Source organism: Sebastes umbrosus, chromosome 5 (genome assembly GCF_015220745.1).
Source record: "Sebastes umbrosus isolate fSebUmb1 chromosome 5, fSebUmb1.pri, whole genome shotgun sequence".
In the NCBI taxonomy this organism is placed as follows: domain Eukaryota; kingdom Metazoa; phylum Chordata; class Actinopteri; order Perciformes; family Sebastidae; genus Sebastes; species Sebastes umbrosus.
The window spans coordinates 27,407,764-27,429,423 of NC_051273.1; the positions used below are offsets into that span (position 1 = coordinate 27,407,764).

General features: G+C 38.8%; 1 protein-coding gene across 6 annotated transcripts in view; it reads right to left on the bottom strand.

Moving 5' to 3' along the window:
• The window catches only part of phactr1 (phosphatase and actin regulator 1), a 41,358-nt gene that overhangs the window by 2,876 nt on the left and 16,822 nt on the right, over positions 1 to 21,660 (bottom strand). For 2 of the 6 annotated variants that reach the window (XM_037769459.1, XM_037769458.1), the window contains exons 3-11: positions 9,910 to 10,074; positions 6,646 to 6,726; positions 6,222 to 6,326; positions 5,943 to 6,131; positions 5,598 to 5,853; positions 4,292 to 4,491; positions 3,062 to 3,218; positions 1,357 to 1,412; positions 1,203 to 1,264 (exon numbers count right to left, since the gene is read on the bottom strand). In XM_037769459.1, coding sequence (XP_037625387.1) covers positions 1,203 to 1,264; positions 1,357 to 1,412; positions 3,062 to 3,218; positions 4,292 to 4,491; positions 5,598 to 5,853; positions 5,943 to 6,131; positions 6,222 to 6,326; positions 6,646 to 6,726; positions 9,910 to 10,074 — 1,271 coding nt within the window. Of the gene's footprint in view, positions 1 to 1,202; positions 1,265 to 1,356; positions 1,413 to 2,751; positions 2,867 to 3,061; positions 3,219 to 4,291; positions 4,492 to 5,597; positions 5,854 to 5,942; positions 6,132 to 6,221; positions 6,327 to 6,645; positions 6,727 to 9,909; positions 10,075 to 15,429; positions 15,870 to 21,660 lie in introns of those variants that run through there. The other 4 variants (XR_005206878.1, XM_037769457.1, XM_037769456.1 and 1 more) reach the window with 4 other exon arrangements.

A 21,660-nucleotide genomic window follows, 5' to 3' on the forward strand; every position in this document is an offset into this window, starting at 1 on the left:
AGTAATCCTATTTTATTTTTTTTACTAAAGTTGAATAATGAATAAAATACTAGAAAGCACTCAGGTTGCATACCTCTGCCAAAAATGCACATCTTCTACATTTTAATTTTAATTAATAGAAAATTAAACTTCATTTTATCTGCCTCTAGACTCACAACTGCATTAAAATACACATATTTGTATTACAATTGTCTTTCAATTAAGACTGTAAAAGTTAACACAATAATAACGCGCGAACGCAAATTTGTTTTAACGCCACTAACTTCTTTAATACATTAACACAATTGATCTTCAGAAGGTTGTAGCTGGTTCAGTTTTAAAAGGTACAATGAATGTACTGGCACCATATGAAACTAGAAAACCCAAGGAATCCATTGGTACCATGTCGTTCCTCCGGTCTGTAAAATATTGCAGATAACATTAGGAGCACCGGAAGACACCGAGGCACATGATTTGTTTTTTGGATTACACGTCTCATGTACTGCTGTCAGAATATGGTGAACGTTTTATGAAAATAACTTTTTTTAATCATATTTGCACCATTTCTACCCACTGCAGCTCTAACTGTGGACAATCATGCAATTATACGTGATTAATTATTTTGACACAGCCCTACTTTCAATGTTAATAAATCTCTTAATAATGATTGGATCTGTACATTGATCACTTGTCCCTTTGCTCATCCACATTTCCCACCAAATTCCATTCATAACTGTTAAGTAATTTTTAAGATACCCTGTTAAGAGAAAAACATGACAGCCTTGGTAAAATAAATAAATAAATAAACAAATGTAAATCAAATGAATTATTATTTTTATTATGATTATTATTAATCATAATAATCATAATAATAATATTATTTACTGAATTTATTTCAAAGACAGTGGAAGTGGAAAAATAAATTTGTAATATGACAGAGAGAAAAATTAATCTATGAAGTGAATGCATCTCTGCAGAGGAATAGTGGCTTCTTCCATCATTGCAAATAATCAAATATCATTATTGTGCAATAACAGAGACAGTATGGAAAGAGGATGATGCAACAGAAAATATTATCCTGTCAAAAGGCTGCAATCTGAAGGGTGTCAGTTTGGTCACCACGGCAACCATGTTCATATTTTCAGCTAAGGTCATGGAACTAACCATCTAAACATGTACACTGATGTGAAGACCCTCTGTCCATCTCCACCTCGCTGTCTCACCTTGCTGGACAAATGTCTCTTGATCTCCCTCTTCTCCTCCTGCTCCTCCAGATCATTTCGAGCTGGAAGGAAGGAAGGAGAAAGAGCGTGATCACACACAGGAATTATTCATATACTGTATATTTTTTCTCTTACCGCATGCAAAGTTACATACGTTTGAGTATGTTCCTCTGCTCCAGCTCCTCTGCTGTCGGCCGTTGACTCAATCGTCTGAAAAAAATAGAGACACGTCTATTTCAGGATTTTTTTGGGGGGATTTTGTGTGTGTGTGTGCGTGTGTGTGTACTTCTAGATCATCATCATTGTACTAGATTCATGCAAAATTTTATGCAGGCAGAAATGTTACTCTTGTGGACAGACCGGGCAGAGAAGCTGACCGTGCGTGTTTTTTTTATGAGGCTGTATTTTGTGAATTTATAGGCACAGACTAAGGTGGTGCAGCGATTCATACAGCTGATAGGATGATTGATAGTAAGTGAGAACAAAATGAAGAAAGAAATAAAAAGATGCCAAGAGCAGGAGATTGTGACCACTGAGAGAAGCCAGAGGAGGAGGACAATATTTTTAAATTTACAGTACATGTTTTAAATGACACTAATGTGAATACCCCTTATTAACAAACTGTAAGATATACATTTCATTAGGGCAGTTGTAAAAAAAAAAAATCCACCTATCCAGAGATAATACATGATGAGATGTCCCGATATACAAAAGTAATTGATGGGATGGAGAAAGGGAACGGCATCATTCAAACTGGAGTGTTGTTCTCTCCATTTCCCATACAAGAACAGCTTGGTATGGAGTGTATTGCTGTCTTTCCTTAAACCATGATCACTTTTCAAAGGGAAAAAAATGTCCATGGCAATGGTGTAAATATCGCCGGTACATTTAATGTATGATTTATATATGTGACAATAAGTGGTGACATATGGTTAAAGAAGAAAATATAATTTGACACTTTCTGCTTCAGCCAGAATCCAAACATTATGTTACACAACTTTTTACCTGACTTAATTTACTACAGAGGCAAATTCATTCATTTTTATTTTTGCTTAAATAAGAATTTTGAATGCAATTCAGTTCAGGCATTATAAAGTAATATTCATTCGAGACAATTAGTCAATTGCCAAACAACCTCTGGTTCCATCTTCTCAGATGTGAGGATTTGGAGTTTTGCGGTGTTATATCATTGAATACTAAATATCTTTATTTATATATATTTTTTTAACAAGTGTTCGGCCTAGTCCCGCCCTACTGCGCTGTGATGGTTTAGTGCTACTGTGCTGTAATTGGCTAGTGTGCATTGCCTCAACGCGCCCTTTTGATTGGATGTTTTTCTCTTGCTGTCGGAGCATGATAGATAATGATTGAAAACTGTGGTTTTAAGCAAGTGTCCTTTATTTCTTTAGGTACTTCTAATGATTCTACATTTAGAGATAATGTTATGATTATTTGGGGATTCTCGTATCTGCACATGCTTACGGCACCTATCACTCAAACTTTGACTTGCAACCCTAATCACACATACTGTACTCCACTTCCTATTTTCCTCACGTCTACCAGTCTTGTAGCTGCTCCTCAGCTTTAATCTCTCTCCTCCTCAGAAATCAGCTCAGCCTCCTCCATCCTCCCTCCATTATGACTCATCGTCCATCATCTGCTCCCTTTAACAGCCAGGTCACATCAATCACAGCTAACATGGGTTAAAGGTTAAAGCACTCTGCGGGTGACTTGGCCTGCATGTGGAGTAATATGCGTTTGTACGTGTGTTTGTGTGTGTGATGATGTGTATGACATCTCAGAGAACTCAGTGGCTCAGCGGCGGTAGAATCTCTGCATGTGTGTTGCATGTGTGTCACCTGGTCAGTTTGGTGGCTGTTTGTTGTCGAGACTCAAATCTTTCTTGGTCCGACTGCATTGGCAGGATGTTTTTTTCCACCAGCTCGCTCTTCGATGGACGGTTACTCAGCTTGATGGCCAGAGAGTCCTTTCGTAAAACCTTCATGGCCAGTGTGCCTATAGTGATCGTATAAGAAGCAAAATGGATGCGGTGTATTAATACTCATTTCATAAGCTGACTGTAAGGAGCTTTTATAGATTTCCTTCCAGGGCATTGTGTTATTCAGCTTGTGGTGGAGTTGTACTGCGCCCTAGAGGCTTAATAAAATCAATTATTGCAGTTTAAACTATATACAGTATGTCTTATTGTTTGTTTTTCTCCTGGTAAGAAATCTTTAAAACATGTCTTGGGTTTGAATCCAAGCATCAATCCTTATTCTTTTCCTTATATAAACTGGGAAAAATAGTTCGGAAACTTGTGTTTGGTGGATTATTTCGCTGTTGTTACAATGCTAATTGGCATTGTATTTACATCGTTGGAAAGCCTGTTTATTTACCTTCACAATGATGTCCAACTTGTAAGGATCATGCATTTGTGGGATGAGCAGCACAGCTGATTATGTGGGTAGCGCACAAGAAAAATTTGCCAAAATGCTCCGTCAATGGTAAACAGTGTATTCTCCTGTTGGTATTGACTCTTGTTTTGAGTTGTTTGGTGGACATAATCAGCTGTGCTGCTCATCCCACAAATGCATGTTCCTTACAAGTTGGACATCATTGCGAAGGTAAATAAACAGGCTTTCCAACCATGTAAAATATAATGCCAATTAGCATTGTAACAACAGAGAAATAATCCACCAAACACAAGTTTCCAAACTTTTTTTCCCCAGTTTATTATGTATTGTGTGTATATTACTTGTGCATAATAAATAACCTATATATACAATGCTTCTGTGATAAATAATTTACTTCTCTGATAACAAATTGCAGCTTCAAGTTTAGTGCTTCAAGCCATGTGTGACGTCTGTGCTCATGCAACCATATGGAAACCTGCTAACACATGCTCATAGATGCATATGCACGCACCTTACATTGCATAAGAGCGGGTGACTCTTAAATGATACAAATTGACTCTGGTTACAGTATTAATTGTTCAAAGTTCAGTGTGATGAGCTTGAATAATTAACGATAAAGGACACAAATGAGCAGCTGGATGACTTATACCCCCCCCCCCCAAAAAACGCACCTACTTGTAAACAATGTATCATCATCATCTTCCTCCTCATCTTCGTCTTCCTCCTCGTCGTCGTCGTCGTCATCCTCTTCTTCCTCCTCCTCTTCCTCATCCTCCTCTTCCTCGGGCAGGTCCTCGTAGTCCGCCTCGTTGGGGAGGTTCTCTTTGTCGTCGTCACACTCGATCATCGTCGTGGAAGCGGTGTGCATCATGGAGCTGCAGGTTGGTGGGAAAGGGCAAAGGTCAGAAGTGTATGCTCAATGTCGCATGAAGTTGTGAAATAACAGCAGCTGTATATGAGCGGGTGAATAGTCCACAAACACGGCTACGACCAATCAAAGCCTCCGGTTTTCTGAATCATTTGTGTTTGGTCATCTGTCTTCGGCCTTAAACTCTCAAAACAAAAAGATAGAAAGAACAGCTGGCGGTCATTCAGTCGGAGAAGCCAAAGAAAAGCAGTTCGAATCAAAAGTGTGAAACTAGAAAAGTGCACTCAGATTTCAGATCTCTCCGAGGTGTGTCTCCCTCTCCCTTCCCAAACAAAGAAGAGTTGAATATCACAATAGGTATTGTCTCTCCTGGCTCCCTTACAGTCAAAATGGCTGTAAAGATAGCAAAAACAGGGATTTATTCATCTCGTATCGTGCCTAACTTTAGTGGATATCGAGTATGGAATTAATCTGCAGATTCTCCAGTTTTACAATGAGACCAAACCTTTCTATAGATGTCAGTTTTTGAGTCACAACAAAGCTCAAAATGTGGCCTGCAACAGACTTGACGGAAATGTCTGCTACTGAAGCAAGTTGTTGATCATGTGGCCCCTACCGGCCAGTTAAGAGGAGTGGAAGTCAGCAGTCAAAAAAAAATAATTGTTTTCAAAAATAATGAATCAACGCAACCACAAGAGGTCCTTGAGCATACAGTCATAAAGGAGTACAAAAACTATTAGGCTGATGGGTCCAGTAGTATGCGAGATTAGCCGTGGACAGACGGATACACACATACGCCCGAACAAACGCATGATCAGTGGAACAGCAACCAAGAAAACACCACACCTTTACATTTTTCCTTTACATGTTGAGAAAACTTACTTAAATAAGTTTCTTGAGCTAAATAAACCGTTTAAAAACCCATCCGATTAGCTGACAAATTAATTGTGACAACACTGAAGACAGGGCTTTTTTTACTTTAGCTAATGAAAAGACATTTTTGAGATGCATAGTTTTTACAGGATGGCAACAATATCAATATTCTGTATGGTGATGAGCCGAGCAGAACACTTTTTGATTTCAGTCTCAGAACTTCCACAGTTTGATCCTCACCTCTCAAACCTCTGCATGGTGAGGGCCAGGGTCTTGTTGAGCTCTTCTATGATTCGGCTGGGGGGGTGGTGGAGGGGTAGCACCCCGTAGTGCAGGGAGTGCCCACCCATTGGAGCATGGCTGGGAGGAGGGCACTTCTGGAAGGCGAGCGAAGAGGGCTCCATGCTCCCTGCAGGTACGGAGATCAAGAGCTTCTTTGGAGGTAGAGGAGGAGATAACTTCGACGACATACACGGCAACTTCACCGGGGCACCGTCTGCACGGAAAGGGAGGATGTGAAAGGATTAGACATGCATACAAAGAGCCGCACATGCAGTTTATGAACGTGCACGGAGACAAATTTACCTGTAAAGTGATTAGGTAGCCTGCTGAAGGGTTTGGGCGGTGGCGCAGGAGGTTGTTTGTGCAGCGTAGGAGGTCTGGAGAGCGTCGATTCAGCGCTGTCAGCCGCATACACAGTGGACTTCTTTGTGGATTTATGGGCATGGTCCTGTTGACACGCACCCTCACTTTGCATCTGAAACTCCAGAGAGCCTGAGGATAAGAAACAGAAATAAAACAGTCAGATGCTTCAATATGAGGTGAGAGGACAGGCAACAACGGCGCTGAGGCTCTGCCGCCTACCTACAGCTGCAGCGGCTCCTTCCATCAGCTCAGTACCTTCAGACTCTGACAGGCCGGAGCCGTTCTCCATCTTCACCTCCTCACGTACAGCCGAGGAAGAGCCGTCTACACAGACAGAGAGCGAGGAGTGGGAAAAAGATCAACAGGAGGAAGAAAGTCAAAAATAGGTAAATGAAAGACAGGCAGAGGAGGCAGTGTTGCAGCCCTCGCTCCAGGAACCAATCTCTTTTTAAATCCTTAATAAAGATATACATTTTTTAACTAGTCAATAACTAGTTTTCTCTATGAAATGTAATAAAAACAAAATAACAAATGCTGATCAAGTTAAGTTACACAGCCACAAAGCCACACTGCCAATTGCTCATTTTGTGTGACGAATATCGTTTGGAAATGGTTGAAATCAATATAATTTCTTGCCCCTCACCTTTGTCATAAACCTCCTTCAGCACTCCTTTCTTGATGAGCTCCTCTCTGCTCTGGCGAGTGGACATCTTCCTCTCCAACACTGAGGGAGCAGAAGAGACATGACATGAAATAAACAACAGCAAGAAAACATGCCACTTGTGCACTGGATACTCAGAACGTCATTAGCGTTGAGGAATGTGTCAGCTGCAGCAGATGTTTGTTTGGACTCGCTGCCTCCATCATTGTTGCCACCCAGTAATAATCTTGTGACTGAACAAGCGATGCACAGGCTTCACTACCAGCTGGCTGTTCCACAGAGAGAGTGGAAGTGGAAAATACTCCGTTACAAGTAAATGCATTCAAAATGTTACCTTTATTTTAAATATAATAAAAATAATAATTATTACAATATAATAAAATAAAAATATTAGACATGACATGCAAATTAGGAAAATTCACATTATTTCATATATATATATATATATATATATATTTCTCTTTGTTTCATTTAGTTCCCACCATCTTAAAGTCTGCACACATTTAATTGATTTTTTAAACTGCTAATATTTGTTTCCTTTATTTCTCTGTCATGACATGTTTAACTGTTATTAGGTCAATATTCAAGTGTTGATTTCCCTGCCATTAAGTATCATAATTGTTAACTGCTTTATGTTTGTGACAGTTATCTGACAGGAAGCATTCGACTTTCATCTCAGACACTCATTAACAAATTTGCCTCTGCTAGTTCCTTACTATGCCTGGAGAACTTCTCATTAAATTATTTGGATGAAGGACATGTGAAGATTATTCCCAGCAAAAAACACAAAGTGATAACAATCAGCCAATTACTAAAAAGACCCGAGGTTAAAAGGTGCTCAACTCAAAATGCAGAGCATTAATATAGCAACAAACATCTATGTTTTTATTGAATAAAATGTTTGATAATGTTTTGGTTTTCTTACTGTGAGCCCCCAACCCCATAAAAACACATTATTTTTCATCATTTTCTCTGTATCAGATGACGATGAACCATGAATTCCCACATAATTGAATGCACCTGTACTGAGTGATGGCAATAGTTCAGCAATAACACATGGTGCTCTCAACGTGTATCTACCTCTGTGTGTGTGTGTGTGTGTGTGTGTGTGTGTGTGTGTGTGTGTGTGTGGTTCTGTGTGTGCTGTAAGATGTATACTGTATTTTATTTGCATACAGAGAAAGGAAGCAACCTGCTGTGACAGCTGGGAGAACAGCTTGGCTGTACGAAGCCTCTCTTCACCCCTCTGCTGCGTGTTTGTGCCTCTCAGAGACAACAGGATGTAAAACCATTCAGCCAGCTGAGAAACAACGACGGCTTCCACTCCTCCGTCCAAATCAAACACTTTCCTTTATTTCACGGTTTACTACTGAGTGCAGATTGTAGCTGAGAACCAGACATACAGTATGTACACTAACATCCACATTTCCTCAGATACTGGAGCTAAAAATCAAGTTCATTCATTGTAAAAGAGGCAACACACAGTGGCACACTGACAATCACCATTTAAAGCTAATTTGTTGCTGCAGTGAACGTTGACAATCAGCTCCACTTCCACAGCTGTTGTGTTTGCATCTCTGATAAATACTGTAATTAACAGCTTTAAGTCATAATGCTTGAACCATAGAAATAGAATAGGAGTAGAATAGACATTGAACTGTTTGCCGTGGTCATTTGACTATAGGCCAAAAGAAAATGGCGATTGTTGTTAGTAGTTATGACGACAACACATATCAGTGTAAAGTGTGTCACACATTGCTTATCGGCCGCTAAGCTGGCAGTGGAGGTAGTCTCAGAGCTGAATCAACGTCTGTTAAGGCCAATTCATACTGACTCCAGGAAGTGCGCTGGTCGTCGATCCGGACTTTCACTAGTGGCCAAACAGCGGTACTGCAACTTCCGTGTCCGTCACATGATGCCGTTGGGCCCAAAAATACTTTTTCCCATAGACTTACATTGGGAAAGAGACGTCTTTAACTAAGCGGATAATTTTTTTTAGGTGAATCAACTTCCCAGTATGAGCACCTAAAAAGCACTTATTTAAAAAATGTAGTTTTGAAAGTTTTGAAACTGCACTAATAGCTGAATCCAGAGTTATTTCTCTTCCTCCATTCATGTGAGTGAGACCCAGACCGAGGCTGGAGCGCAGGCCGTGACGACGGCGTGACGTTGGGGACCCCATGACCAAGTCATGTGATCGAGCGGACACTACTGCGCATATCCCATCCATAGTCCATCTGCACAAGATCCGAGTACTTTTCCAGACAGAAGTCGAGTCATTTAGGCTTCATACGCCACTGAGCAACTTTCATAGGAATGAACGGGGCCCCCGCCTCCGACGCTGTGTGCAGTTCTCTTTATACATCCATGGGTTGCAATGGCAACGATACACATAAAAATGGCCGCCGCTCTGAACATACTGCTTTGTTGATTTGAATGGGAATGTCTGTTCTACTCCTATTCTATTTCTATGGTTTGAACCCAGTACATGTACATAGTGGAAATGAGCTACTACTAGCAATTTGCTTGATCTTTCCACAGACTCTAGATTCTTCATTTTCTGACAGGATCATTTACTGAAGTAAAAGTGGCAATACCACAAAAAATACTCACATTCAAAATTTTACTGAAGTAAAAATACAAAAGTATTTACAGTATTTACATACAGGAGATCATTCAAACTGTACAACTGATCCCACTTTGTCGCAGTGTGGACTACCAGTGGACTGGGAGGCTGCTGAGGACCATACTGGACTTGCTAATTGGACATTATATTTACACTTTCCTTAACTGCTGGCACAGTGCAATACATCTTTTTTACTTAGAACTTGCTCTTGACATTTGTTTTTGCACTATTCTTTGTACCGTGTGTTTTGTTCATGTACTGCATCCATCTATCTTGATGCCAATAACATGTTAAAACCAGACCAGTGCAGTAGAAGAACCAGGCTCAGCAGTTGGTCTGCTGATGGTCTGGTTGATGAAGCAGCAGCAGCAGGAGCAGCTGACCCCGAAGCCTCCTGGTGCTTTATCAGCCTTACATAACCATAATCATACATAGTAGATCTTTGCTGCAGGCCCTACTGTAAATCACCCACTGCTCTGCAGCTCCATTCATCAGCGCTGCCGTTGCTAGGTGCCACAGGGAGACATTTATCTACAGTGACTGAGTGAAGCAGATTACTACAGGGAGGGAGAGGTGGGAGGAATTGGGTGTTAATGTGTTTACAGTGTCTCGGTTCTCACCGGCAGAGGTCTGCTTGAACTTTTCACTCTTCTTCTTCCTCCATTTCCAGGGTTTAAAGAGCCGTCCCAGGGTGGCGAATTTGCTCCGCCGCCGAATGGGAGGCGTGTGTGTGCCAGGAACCAGCGAATCAGAGCGCATCGCTGCCAACCTCTCTACTTCCTCAGCTGGGGAAACAGAACGGGAACAACAAGGTCATCAACAAGCAGGTGAACAACACTTACAAAAAATTGTTTTTGACTTGCTTGATGGTGAATTTTATTTTACCCACCAGGACACAATAATAGCAGAATTAAAATATACAAGGTATTATCTTTTAATTTGCAAAAAAAACATAGGATATACAGCCACAATGATTAGCTGGCTCTGCAAACTTTGATGCTTTTCTCTGTTATGCATCCTTATAACCCATATAGTAATACTAATAGTCCAAGATGCCCTCCTGCTTTAAGCTGTCCCATCCCCCAATGACTCCTCATTTGTCACATGAAATCAATCTAAGCACACCTATAAATTGTCACACACCCTTAATGACAGAGGTACTCAGAAAAATCAATTCTGACTTAAACTGCTTTAATCTTTTAGCTACAATTTTTTATTTTTTTTTATCAGATCTACATTTAAAGTCATTGTAAATGAAGAGGTTGGTAATCGTTAAAATAATACCGATGTTGATGTAAAAATATGAGTTGCTAAAGGGAGACGAGCTCAAGATTTATAGGAGTGACAAAGTTGCTTTTTATGGCAACTTCTAAGTCAGGAAGAAAGTAAATATTATATTATCATACTGCATATTTACTGTTAATACTGGGCTTCTTAAATCCACAGTTAAGGAAAACAGATGATCACTCGGTCTGTGATTCAAATGTCGAGGGACACATTCTCCCAGAGGGCCGTGCATAATCAAGTCAGGTAAAGCTTATTCTCTTAATTGCAGTTAGAAAAGGAGGGGGGGGGGGGGACCTGCAGAGAGAAGCCTCATTGAGGCACAAATGAAGAAAAAGATCAGGATGGGCCTGACACAGAGGAACTAAATATAGATATAGAACAAGGTAGAACACAAACAGAGTGTAAACAAGAAGTGATACAGTGAATATCGAGGAAAAATTTCTACTTTTTTAAAACAAAAAAAACCCTCGTCTTTCCCTCCTCCACTTTTTCCACTCGCTGTCTGACTCTGAACTGTAGTGCTCTTGGCCCAATGGGAGTTATCTGAAAGTAATCACGCTGGAGGCTGTTTCTATACAGCATGTACGCGTTTTTCATTTGAAATGACGCTTTTCCCATTACACACATCATCCTGCTATCTGAGGACATGACACCTGAGCCAGAGGCGATGAACAAAAAAACAAAACAGGAAGCCAACATTTTCGCAGGCAGTAGTGGATGTAAACACACACAAACACTAGCAGACAGTGATACACATATATTCACAGACAAATATACTACAGAAGAATAAGATCATTTACATGTGAAAACCTGTTCAAGCACCTCAGCAAGCAGTGTCTATCCTAACCAAAATGTCCAGAAAGGGCAACCCTGCAGCCTGACTCATATGTACAGTGAATATACGGTACAACACTTAGTACAGTTGTAGGTGGTCAAATGACACAAATAATAACTGCACTAGAATTACCACCTCGCAGTTGTATGCCTCCGCAAATCAGTCAAGTTGGTCCGTAATAAAACCGGAATCCTCCAATCTTGAGTATTCGGGATTTTAGAAAAATACCATAACCCTGTTTAGGGCTTTATAGGAGGATAAACTGAGCAAAATTTCAAGTGTATCAGTTTGTTGTTGCACCACCTACAAATACTGAATGATGAAAATGTGTTTTTAAGAAAATTTAAGTCAAATAATAATTTATGGCTACAAGAATATGGTGACCATTTACAAAAAGACGGCATGGAATATAGAAAAATAGTTGCAACTGGGCTCATTCAAATATGACTAGTAATAAAATCGAATGGGCATTTGATGAACTTTGTAGGATGAGGAACAATTTTGAAGAAATTGTAAAAATCTGATTGTGGCATAAAAAAGTAATTTTTGTTAAACCAAGAAATCCAGAAAAACATAACTTTTGCTTCACACTTCTGAAAAAAATTTGCCAAAAAGAAAAGTCCTTAATAAATGGACACATGGTAGCACTGCTGGCTCCAGATCTGGACCAAAAGATACTAAATTATCCCTGGACCAACGGCCTTAGTTTGAATGAAATCTGTTAAAGTGATGTTTGCCACATCCTGTTAACTAACAGAACTATAAGTTGTCAACAACAACCAGGCAAATGGGACTAAAACATGACTTGGTATGGCTGGCTATTGAATCTCAAAACTTTTTTGGTACGGACCAAAATGTGTTTGTAGCATTAAGTATCAAGAACTGTCGGAAATCTGGAGTTGAATGTGTGGTCAGATTCTTGATGTTGTTTGCTTTATTCTTTGATCAGAAAGTCCCTGACTTAAATCAAAACCTTGCCAATTTCAGATTATTCTTATCAGGCGGAATGAGCCAAGGAAATGATGGCAACGAATAAAAGCTGAACAGTATGTCAGTGGTAAATAAGGGGGAAAAAAAACAGTGTGAACCAGTAAGCAGCTGCAGGCAGGAGGAGATGTCAGCCTTGAGGTGGCCTTGTTACAAGAAGGATGTCAGTTCAGATCTGTACCAGCTCAGCAGCCACCATCGAGAGGCAACAACAACAACAACAACAACAACAACAACATCCAATCCCTCTAACCCCAAGCCCCTCTCCACCTCAGCTGTCCCTGTGTAGCACCCTGGTGTGACTATCTCACAAATAAAGGCATAGTTTCTCTCAAAACAAAATCTACAATATCATCAATATTAAAAAATGAAGAACATATTAGTCTTTTCAGGTCATGTGGCTATAAAACAAAACACAAATTATGTTCATTCCTGAGGTGAACTCTCATGTCTTGAGCCCTCCTGACTCATCTTTGTCCCTGTAAACAGAGCGTCCTGCCTCCGCTGCTGTTGCCGGACCCCCCCAGCAGTGGAGCGAGAGCAGCAGTGAGTCAGAGGGCTCAGACTCGCCCCGCAGGGCGACATTCTTTCAGTCAGACCCCGGGTCTGTTTTCTTACCACGGCCTCGTCAAAACACTGACTCACTCAACAACAAGCTCAGAGCAGCTGAAGCAGAGACGATGCTGCTCAGTCACTCCATTAGCTGACTCATCCCAAGGTTCTTGGTCCAGTCATGTTTTTGGATTAGTTGTTTTTTTATTGGGAATGAGCTGTAATGAATCAATAATACCGGGCTGGGTTTTGGGTTGACTAAGCTAATAGATATTAAGCATCAATCATCTGCATGTCTGTATTGATCTGTGGTGGGAAACAGTACGATAGATTTAAAAAAATCAACTTAATTTTAATTAATTTAATTTAGTTAATTAATGAATCAAATAAATGCTTTGTTTACAGCTTATAAATCGACTAACAGATTCTTTAATCTTGAGGATGACAATATTAGTGCCAAGACTGCCAATTACTCAATTGATTAGCTAAAGAAAGAAAATTAATATGCCTTTTTAATTGTATATTCAGTTCATTTATCAAGCAAAAATGCCAGAAATTTACTGGTGTCAGGTTCTTAAAAGTGACATTTTGCTTCTTATCCATTTAATATAATATTTATTTAACAATCTTCAGGTTTTGGAATGTTTTCAGACAAAACAAAGCAATTTGAAGACCTTTTGGCCTTTGACCTTTGGCTCTGGGAACTGGCAATTTTCACAGTACTCATTTTATAGATTAAATAATAAATCATCGCTCGTAAAAAATAACCATTAGTTGCAGTCCCAATCAAGGTCTTGATCGAGTAAGACATTTAAATCGACTGGTTGTGTGTTTTATGGGAAACGAGTTTATATATTACAGTACATTTTAAGCAATCTTCTTCATGACTGTATTGATCTGCGGTTGGAGAATAATACTGGAGAGAGATTTTCAAATTAAATTAACTAGGCTGATTGATTGGGACACATTTTACGACCAGCTGGTCAGGGCAGCCGTGAGACGCTGTGAGTGTGATGACACTAGTGCTGCAACAATGAGTCCATAAACTGATTATTGATGGACAGACTATCGATTGACAGATAAGTAATTAGCAGCAATGTTGATAATCTAATAATAGTTTCTCATTTTACAAGCAAAAATACCCTACATCCTCTGATTTTGAACAGAGAGTAATTGAAGTGGCAGTAGGCAGAATGTTTTTGGCATCATCGGGCAAAAATGCCATAATAACCTTCCAGCATATCGTAATTCAAGTGTTCTGAGAGAAAACTAGACTTCTGCACCTCCTCATGGCTCTGTTTTCAGGCTTTAAAGAATCTAGCCTGTGATGGGAGACTTTGACCAATCACAGGTCATTTCAGAGAGAGAGTGTTCCTATTGGCTATTCATTCAACGGAGGCAGCTGTCAATCACTCGCGAACTCCGGTCAAACTAGGCAGCGCTGATCAAATACGAATCAATATTCTGTTACTGTAATGCCTATTTCTCACATCAAATGTGTTCAGAATCATCTTGTAGTGCACTGTTTATAGCTGTAAAATGAGAAAGTTTGCTCCGGCTGGTGGGCGGTGCTTGGTATTTCCTCAACTGATCTCAACATGGCTGACGGGTCACAAACGTTCTCATTTTACAGCTTAACAGTACACTACAAGATGTTTCTGAAAACATTTGAGGTGAGAAATAGGCATTACAGTAACAGAATATTGATTCATATTTGATCAGATCAGCTCTGATTGATTGTTTTCTTCCGGTCTGTGAAATCTTGAAGATGCCATTAGGAGCACTGGAGGACACAGAAGCACATGTTTTTTTTCCAGATTACCTGTCTCATGCGATACTGTCAGGATATAGTGAACGTTTTATAAAAATAACTCTTCTTCTTTTTTTAAATCATACTTGCTCTAATTCTACCCACTGCTGCTTTAATGGACAATTAAAATAATCATTAGCTGCAGCCCTGATTAAGGTCTTGGTCAATTAAGTCATTTAAATTGGCTGGTTGTTTGTTCTTTACTAAACACTACAGTTTAAATGATCTTCTGCATGACTACATCCGACTAAGACTGGGAACAGATTTTTTTTCAATTAAAATCAAGTCCATTAATTAGCAATGTTATCATTTCAGCCTGTGCATGCTGTGAGAGAGAGGATGATAGGCTACTCTCTTACTGAAGTGGACCAAAGAACCAAAATGCAGGCAAAACAAATCCACACACACTAAAAAATGAATCGGAAATCATTCAACTTTATCTCAATTAAATCACAAACAGGCTACACTACATTGATTCAACAGGCTTTTAAGATACCACGAAGCTTCTTTAGAGGTCACTAACAAAGCAAAGTGATTCAAAGGATCGTTATAAGGGCTGATCTGATCTGAGTGATGCTCAGGCAGGGAGCGGCCACCAGGCAGATGACAGTAATGATGATTCAGAGAGAGAAGAGTAAAACCACCTCCTCTAGTAAACTGTCCTCTCACCGTCCAGAGACTCGGCTCCTCGACAGTTGCTGCAGATGTGCTTGATTTCTTTCCCTATCTGGCAGTGGATCATGAACGGCATGTTGTTGTTGCTGGATGCGGCGGGCTGATGCTGATGCTGATGCTGATGCTGGTCCTCCTGGTCCTCCTGGTCCTGGTGCTGTTTGCCGCGGGACTTCATCCTGCTCAGGCAGAAAGCTCTCCTCCTCTTCTTCCTCGGTTTCTGCTGCTCGGACACGGGCACCGCTAAAGAGAGATGATGGTTGGTGGTGGGAGATCCGGAACAGGAGCCGGACCGTAAATACATCACGTCGCCTTCACGGCCCGCCATGTTGAGCTGGACTGCAGCCTGCAGGGATGAACCTCATCCATCCATGAGCTGGACCAACTCTCTCGCCCTCTGCTCCGGTGGAGGTGGATCTCAACAGCTCCGTCCACTACTATAACAAGTCAGCCATCATAAACACCACTACTACTGCTTCCGGCCACATCTTACAAAATAAAAGCACTTTGACCGAGCTATACCCGAAAGAAGTGCAAATAAGCTGTAGACCAAACTCTAAACAGTCCCCAAAGTAGACTACATTTAAGCAGAAATGTATTGGAATTTCTTTTGGTCCACAATGTTGTCTGCATGCATACATATATATATATACATATATATATATATACATATATATATACATATATATACATATATATATATACATATATATATATAGATTGTGGACACACATATACATATATATATGTATATATATATACATATATATATATATATATATATATATATATATATATATATATATATATATATATATATATATATACATATATATATACATATATATATATATATATATATATATATATACATACATATATATATATATATATATATATGTATGTATATATATATATATATATACACATACATATATATACCTACATACATACATACATATATATATATACATACATACATACATACATACATACATACATACATACATACATACATATATCATATCAATTCTGCACTTCTATTAATTCATCTGGGTGTAACAACTCCAGTTTAGCAATTGCAGCTACCGTCAGTGCTGTACTCGGGAGCAACTGCTTATGTTACACTAATTCACACAAATTCAACTGATCTCAACTTTTATAAAACAGTGAAACAAAGTTGTATTGTGTAATAAAAACCCAATATTCAAATTACTAAACCGTGCGCCACTCCTTATTTGCAAGGAGGTATTTCTTAGCAAATGAGGATCATTTTATCTTGAAGTCCACCACTACTGTGTGCAAATCACTATTTCTTTTAATCTTCTTTATTTTATTTTGATGGCTTACATCATTCCGGTTTTTGTCTGTCTCGTCGACTGAATCTTGACGCAGTTTAGCTCCTCCACAGCCAATCACGGCTCGCTGTTGAGCGTCAGGCTGGCGGTGGTAGCCAATTATAGCCAATATAATTTAAAAAAATAAAAATAATTAATTGATAATAAAAATTATAAATAATAATTAAAATAATATAGACCGGTAAAAAATAAATTATATATATATATTTTACCAGTATATATTGTCCTGTAGAATATATTATATGATTATATATATTTTTCATTTATCTGTACTTATTTCTGTCCTTGTGCTGCTGCAACACCCAAATTTCCCATCTGGGGATCAATAAAAGGCATATGTATATATATATATTTTTTTAATTATATGTACTTTTTCTGACAGATTTTTTTTGTCCATTTTATGTAAAGCATATTTAATGAATCATGCTACAACCACAACAATTCATTTTATTATTACGAACAAAACATACTTCATGGATATTATAAGAAATTCTGAATTAGTCTTTTATTATATAAGTTCCCGCCATTATGTATATAAACCAAATCAACTCTATTATATAGAACAAGCTCAAAGCGAATCTTGAAAGTAAATCAATAGGATCTTAAAATCGACCCTGAAATCTATGAGAACTCAATGGAGAAAATAGAGAAAGAGAAGGGTGAAAAATATTAGATGAAATTGGTTTATTTTATCATAAACAGACACTGATTAATGCCTTTTTAAAATCATTTTTACTAAAGGTACAGCAGCGCTTCATTCCCCATGTAATGAAAGGTTTCGTACTGCATCTCTTGTTCTCTGCTAAATTTAGAATGCTATAAAAATAGAAGTAAATCAGGCATGGATAATGAAGATTCATGAGGGATAAAAGCAAGTCACATTTTGAAAAAAACAACGACTGACAAACTGAGTCAATATGCTTGAGAGAGAGATGGTTGTGTTCTGTGGAGGCCAACAAAGGGTCACAGGTTGTAGTAACAAATCTCTGCCAGCAGGTAGAGCTCACTTACAAGTAATAACGATGCAATTCATTTGTCTGTGTCTCAAAACAGTGACAGACTGGGCTGGTCAGGGAGGAATCAGTGTCTAGTGTTACCTCCTCCATGTTACAACACTGAGCTTGGGTGCACAAGCATACAAAGCCTCGGACATGTGTGTTTGATGCTATTTTTTTTTTTTATCATTTCACTCATGTACAATGTGTGTGTGTTGATGTTCTTGTCTTTTACGTAACACAAAGATCAAAAGCATACGCTGCATTTTCCTCGCTGCAGACGATGAGTCACGCAGGCTTTCAAATACAAAGTACGAGGTTGTGTATTACAAGATGAAAGAGGAACAGTTTAGTGAACAAGCCTCCTATCTGGAGTAAGCCCTCCTCCTTCTGTAAAGTATCAGGCCTCCAGTTTTCCTCTGTTACAAACAGCAGTGGAGGAAGTATTCACATTTACTTTACTTTACTTAACCAAAAGTACTAATACCACGCTAAAAATACACTGTTACAAGTAAAAGTCCGACATTGAAAATGGTTACATAAGTAAAAGTATGGAAGTAGTATCAGGAAAATGTACTTTAATACTTTTTAAAAGTATTAAAGGAAAAGAACTCAATGTAGAAAAATGTCCCCTGTGACTGGCATACTATATCACTTGAATATTATTACTCATGTATTCATGTTAAAGCAGGATTTCATTGTTGTAGTGGGTTGAGGTGGAGCTCATTTTAACAATCTTGTAAAATAATCTTTCTAATCGGCTGAATATTTTCTCCATTAATCGATTGATTGTTTGGTTTGTAAAAATTCAGAATATAGTGAGTCATAATTACCCAGAGCACAAAGTGACACCTTCGCAATGCTTTGTTTGTCGAACCAATGGCACAAACCTACAAATGATTACAATTAAATTTAAAATGTTGTTGGGTAGTTTAATTTATCACAAAACATATTTTATAAGCTCTGCGTATACTTTTTGTGTGCAAAAGTCTTCATTTGTAAATAATTAAGTAACTACAGCTGTAGGATACATGTACCTTCTCTACTCCACTACATTTCAGAGGAAAATGTACTTTTTATTTCACTACAAGAACCTCAAATTTGTACTTAAGTACATTACCTTTCGGTAGTCACGGTCCAACACTGGTTACAAGTAAATCAGAATCACATTTACTTGCCAAGTATGTGTACACATACAAAGAATTTGACTCGTTATTTTTGCATTGCTCTCAGTGTAGACAGAAATAGATTTAGCATCTAGGACAATAAAGCTGGATAAATAAAGGTGAACAATAGAAAGGACTATTACGTACACAAGTATGTGAAAAAATAAGTGTATATATAAATGTTAGGGCTGTCAAGGTTTGCATCTTCGCAAATTCGTTTTAACACCACTAATTTCTTTAAAGCAACTTGTGATTTTTAGGTTCTATCAGGCTCAGTTTTAAAGCTACAGTGAAGATGCTGGTATCATATGAAACTAGAAACCAACCATGTCATCCTGTACATGCTTGTCGAGACGGAGGCTAAATAACGCTCCAAACTTACGATAAATTTTGGCGAGGAAAAACTGGCATGACCATTTTCAAAGGGGTCCCTTGACTTCTGACCTCAAGATATGTGAATGAAAATGGGTTCTATGGGTACCCACGAGTCTCCCCTTTACAGACATGCCCACTTTATGATAATCACATGCAGTTTGGGGCAAATCATAGTCAAGTCAGCACACTGACACACTGACAGCTGTTGTTGCCTGTTGGGCTGCAATTGGCCATGTTTTGATTTGAGCATATTTTTTATGCTAAATGCAGTACCTGTGAGGGTTTCTGGACAGTATCTGTCATTGTTTTGTGTTGTTAATTGATTTCCAATAATAAATATAGAGATACATTTGCATAAAGCAAGCATATTTTCCCATTCCCATGTTGATAAGAGTATTAAATACTTGACAAATCCCCTTTTAAGGTACATTTTGAACAGATAAAAAATGTGTGATTAATCGCGATTAACTATATTACAATCATACGATTAAACATTTTAATCAACTGATAGCCCTTATAAATATCATATAAATAGCACTAATGACCAACAATAAAAATTAAATTAAATTAAAACTAAGATTTTCCTCACGTAGACGCACAACCGCTTTATGAAAGAAGAGAGTTAAATGCACAGCAGTGCTTGACAGAAGTGGAGACAAGGACCAAGTAAGAAGGACAACCTTTGCTCCTCATCTCAAGTATCACACAGGTTTATTCTCTACTCTATTGTAAATCGGTCTTATTCTGATGACTGGCCTGATTCATACCACCCTTTCACTGTTGTTGCTGTCTCTAATGAGGAGGAGATGTGGTGGGGGTGTAGGGCCAATCAATAAATCCATAGTCTCGCTCTCTTACACACAGGCTGAGACTTATAGTTTGTCTCATGTGCCTCGGAGCCAAGATGGTAGGACTGCAGGTATATGATTCACATTACACACAGAAGAGACACAGGAGAGTATTGATAGGTCTACACTTAACTTACAGGAAGTATTCAGAGATTTTACGTAAGCACATTTTGCTGATAACGTGTGTGTATTTCTACTGCATCAACTGTAGAGATGCTCATTATGCAGGTTGGCCCGTTTCAGAGTGTTTTATTTGTTGGTCTACCACTTTGGAGCAGACTATAATATCTAAACAACTATTGGAGGGATTGGCATTAAATTTGGTACAGATATTCACGGTGCCCTGAGGATGAATCCTAAAGACTTTGGTGATCCTCTGGCTTTTTCTCTTGTGCCACCAGCAGGTCAACGCGTAACTTTGTCCAATACTTTGATTTATGACCAAATCAACTCTTTCCCATCAGCCTCAGCTGTACTTTGTGTTTAGTGCTAAATTAGCAAATTAAGACAAAGACCGTGAAAACAGAAAACATTTTACCTGCTAAACATCAACATGTTAACATCGTCATTGTGAGCATGTAAGCACGCTGACGTTAGCATTTAGCTCAAAGCACGACTGCAGCCTCACAGAGCTGCCAGAGTGGCTGTAGACTCATAAACTGATTATATTTAAAAATTGATGCTCCAGTGATTAAATATTGCACTTCAATAGAGTTGGGGGAGTCACAGGAGACACATGGGGAAAAAATAGATACATCAAAGCAGCAGTGGCCAAGATACCCATACTTTTAGTTCAAGATCCAAAATTGCTGAGTCCTACATTTAAAATAGCGCAACATCTTCTTGCATCTTTTCTTTAGAGACTTGGGGATACCACACCCCCCAATGTGTAACACTGGCTATCTGTTATCAATTTGAAGTCTCCAAGCACAAGCTGAGATGATCTTGATCATCAGTGGTTATTTTCTCAGACTTGAGAATGTCCAACAACACGTGACACACATGTACATTTTCGCTAGTTGACATGCATACAGTCTTTTCAAAATAAACTTTTGTCTTCACAGGAAACAACTTGATTAGGTTTAGGCAACAAAACTACTTAGTTAGGTTTAAGAAAAGATTGTGGTTTGGGTTAAAATAACTCCGGAAGTGGAGTCACGTGACAAATAAATCAAAGTCTGGTGTTTTTTTATCCAACCATCCACCCCGACCTCCTTCCTACACGGCGTTTGTCGCTCTTTATACTTCCTGGTTCACGATTACGTGGATTACATATAAATTGATTTTGTAGGATATATATGAATCACAGTGCATTACTTTTCATAAGTATAGCTACTTGACCTTGTGCAGACCTTAGTTACTGAAAACCGGTAAGTGGACTACATATAGCGCCTTCATCCAAAGAGCTTTATAGAGCTTTGCCTCTCATTCACACACACTCAGATGGTAGTTTAACTACAAGCATCAGGATTTGGGGTTAAGGGTC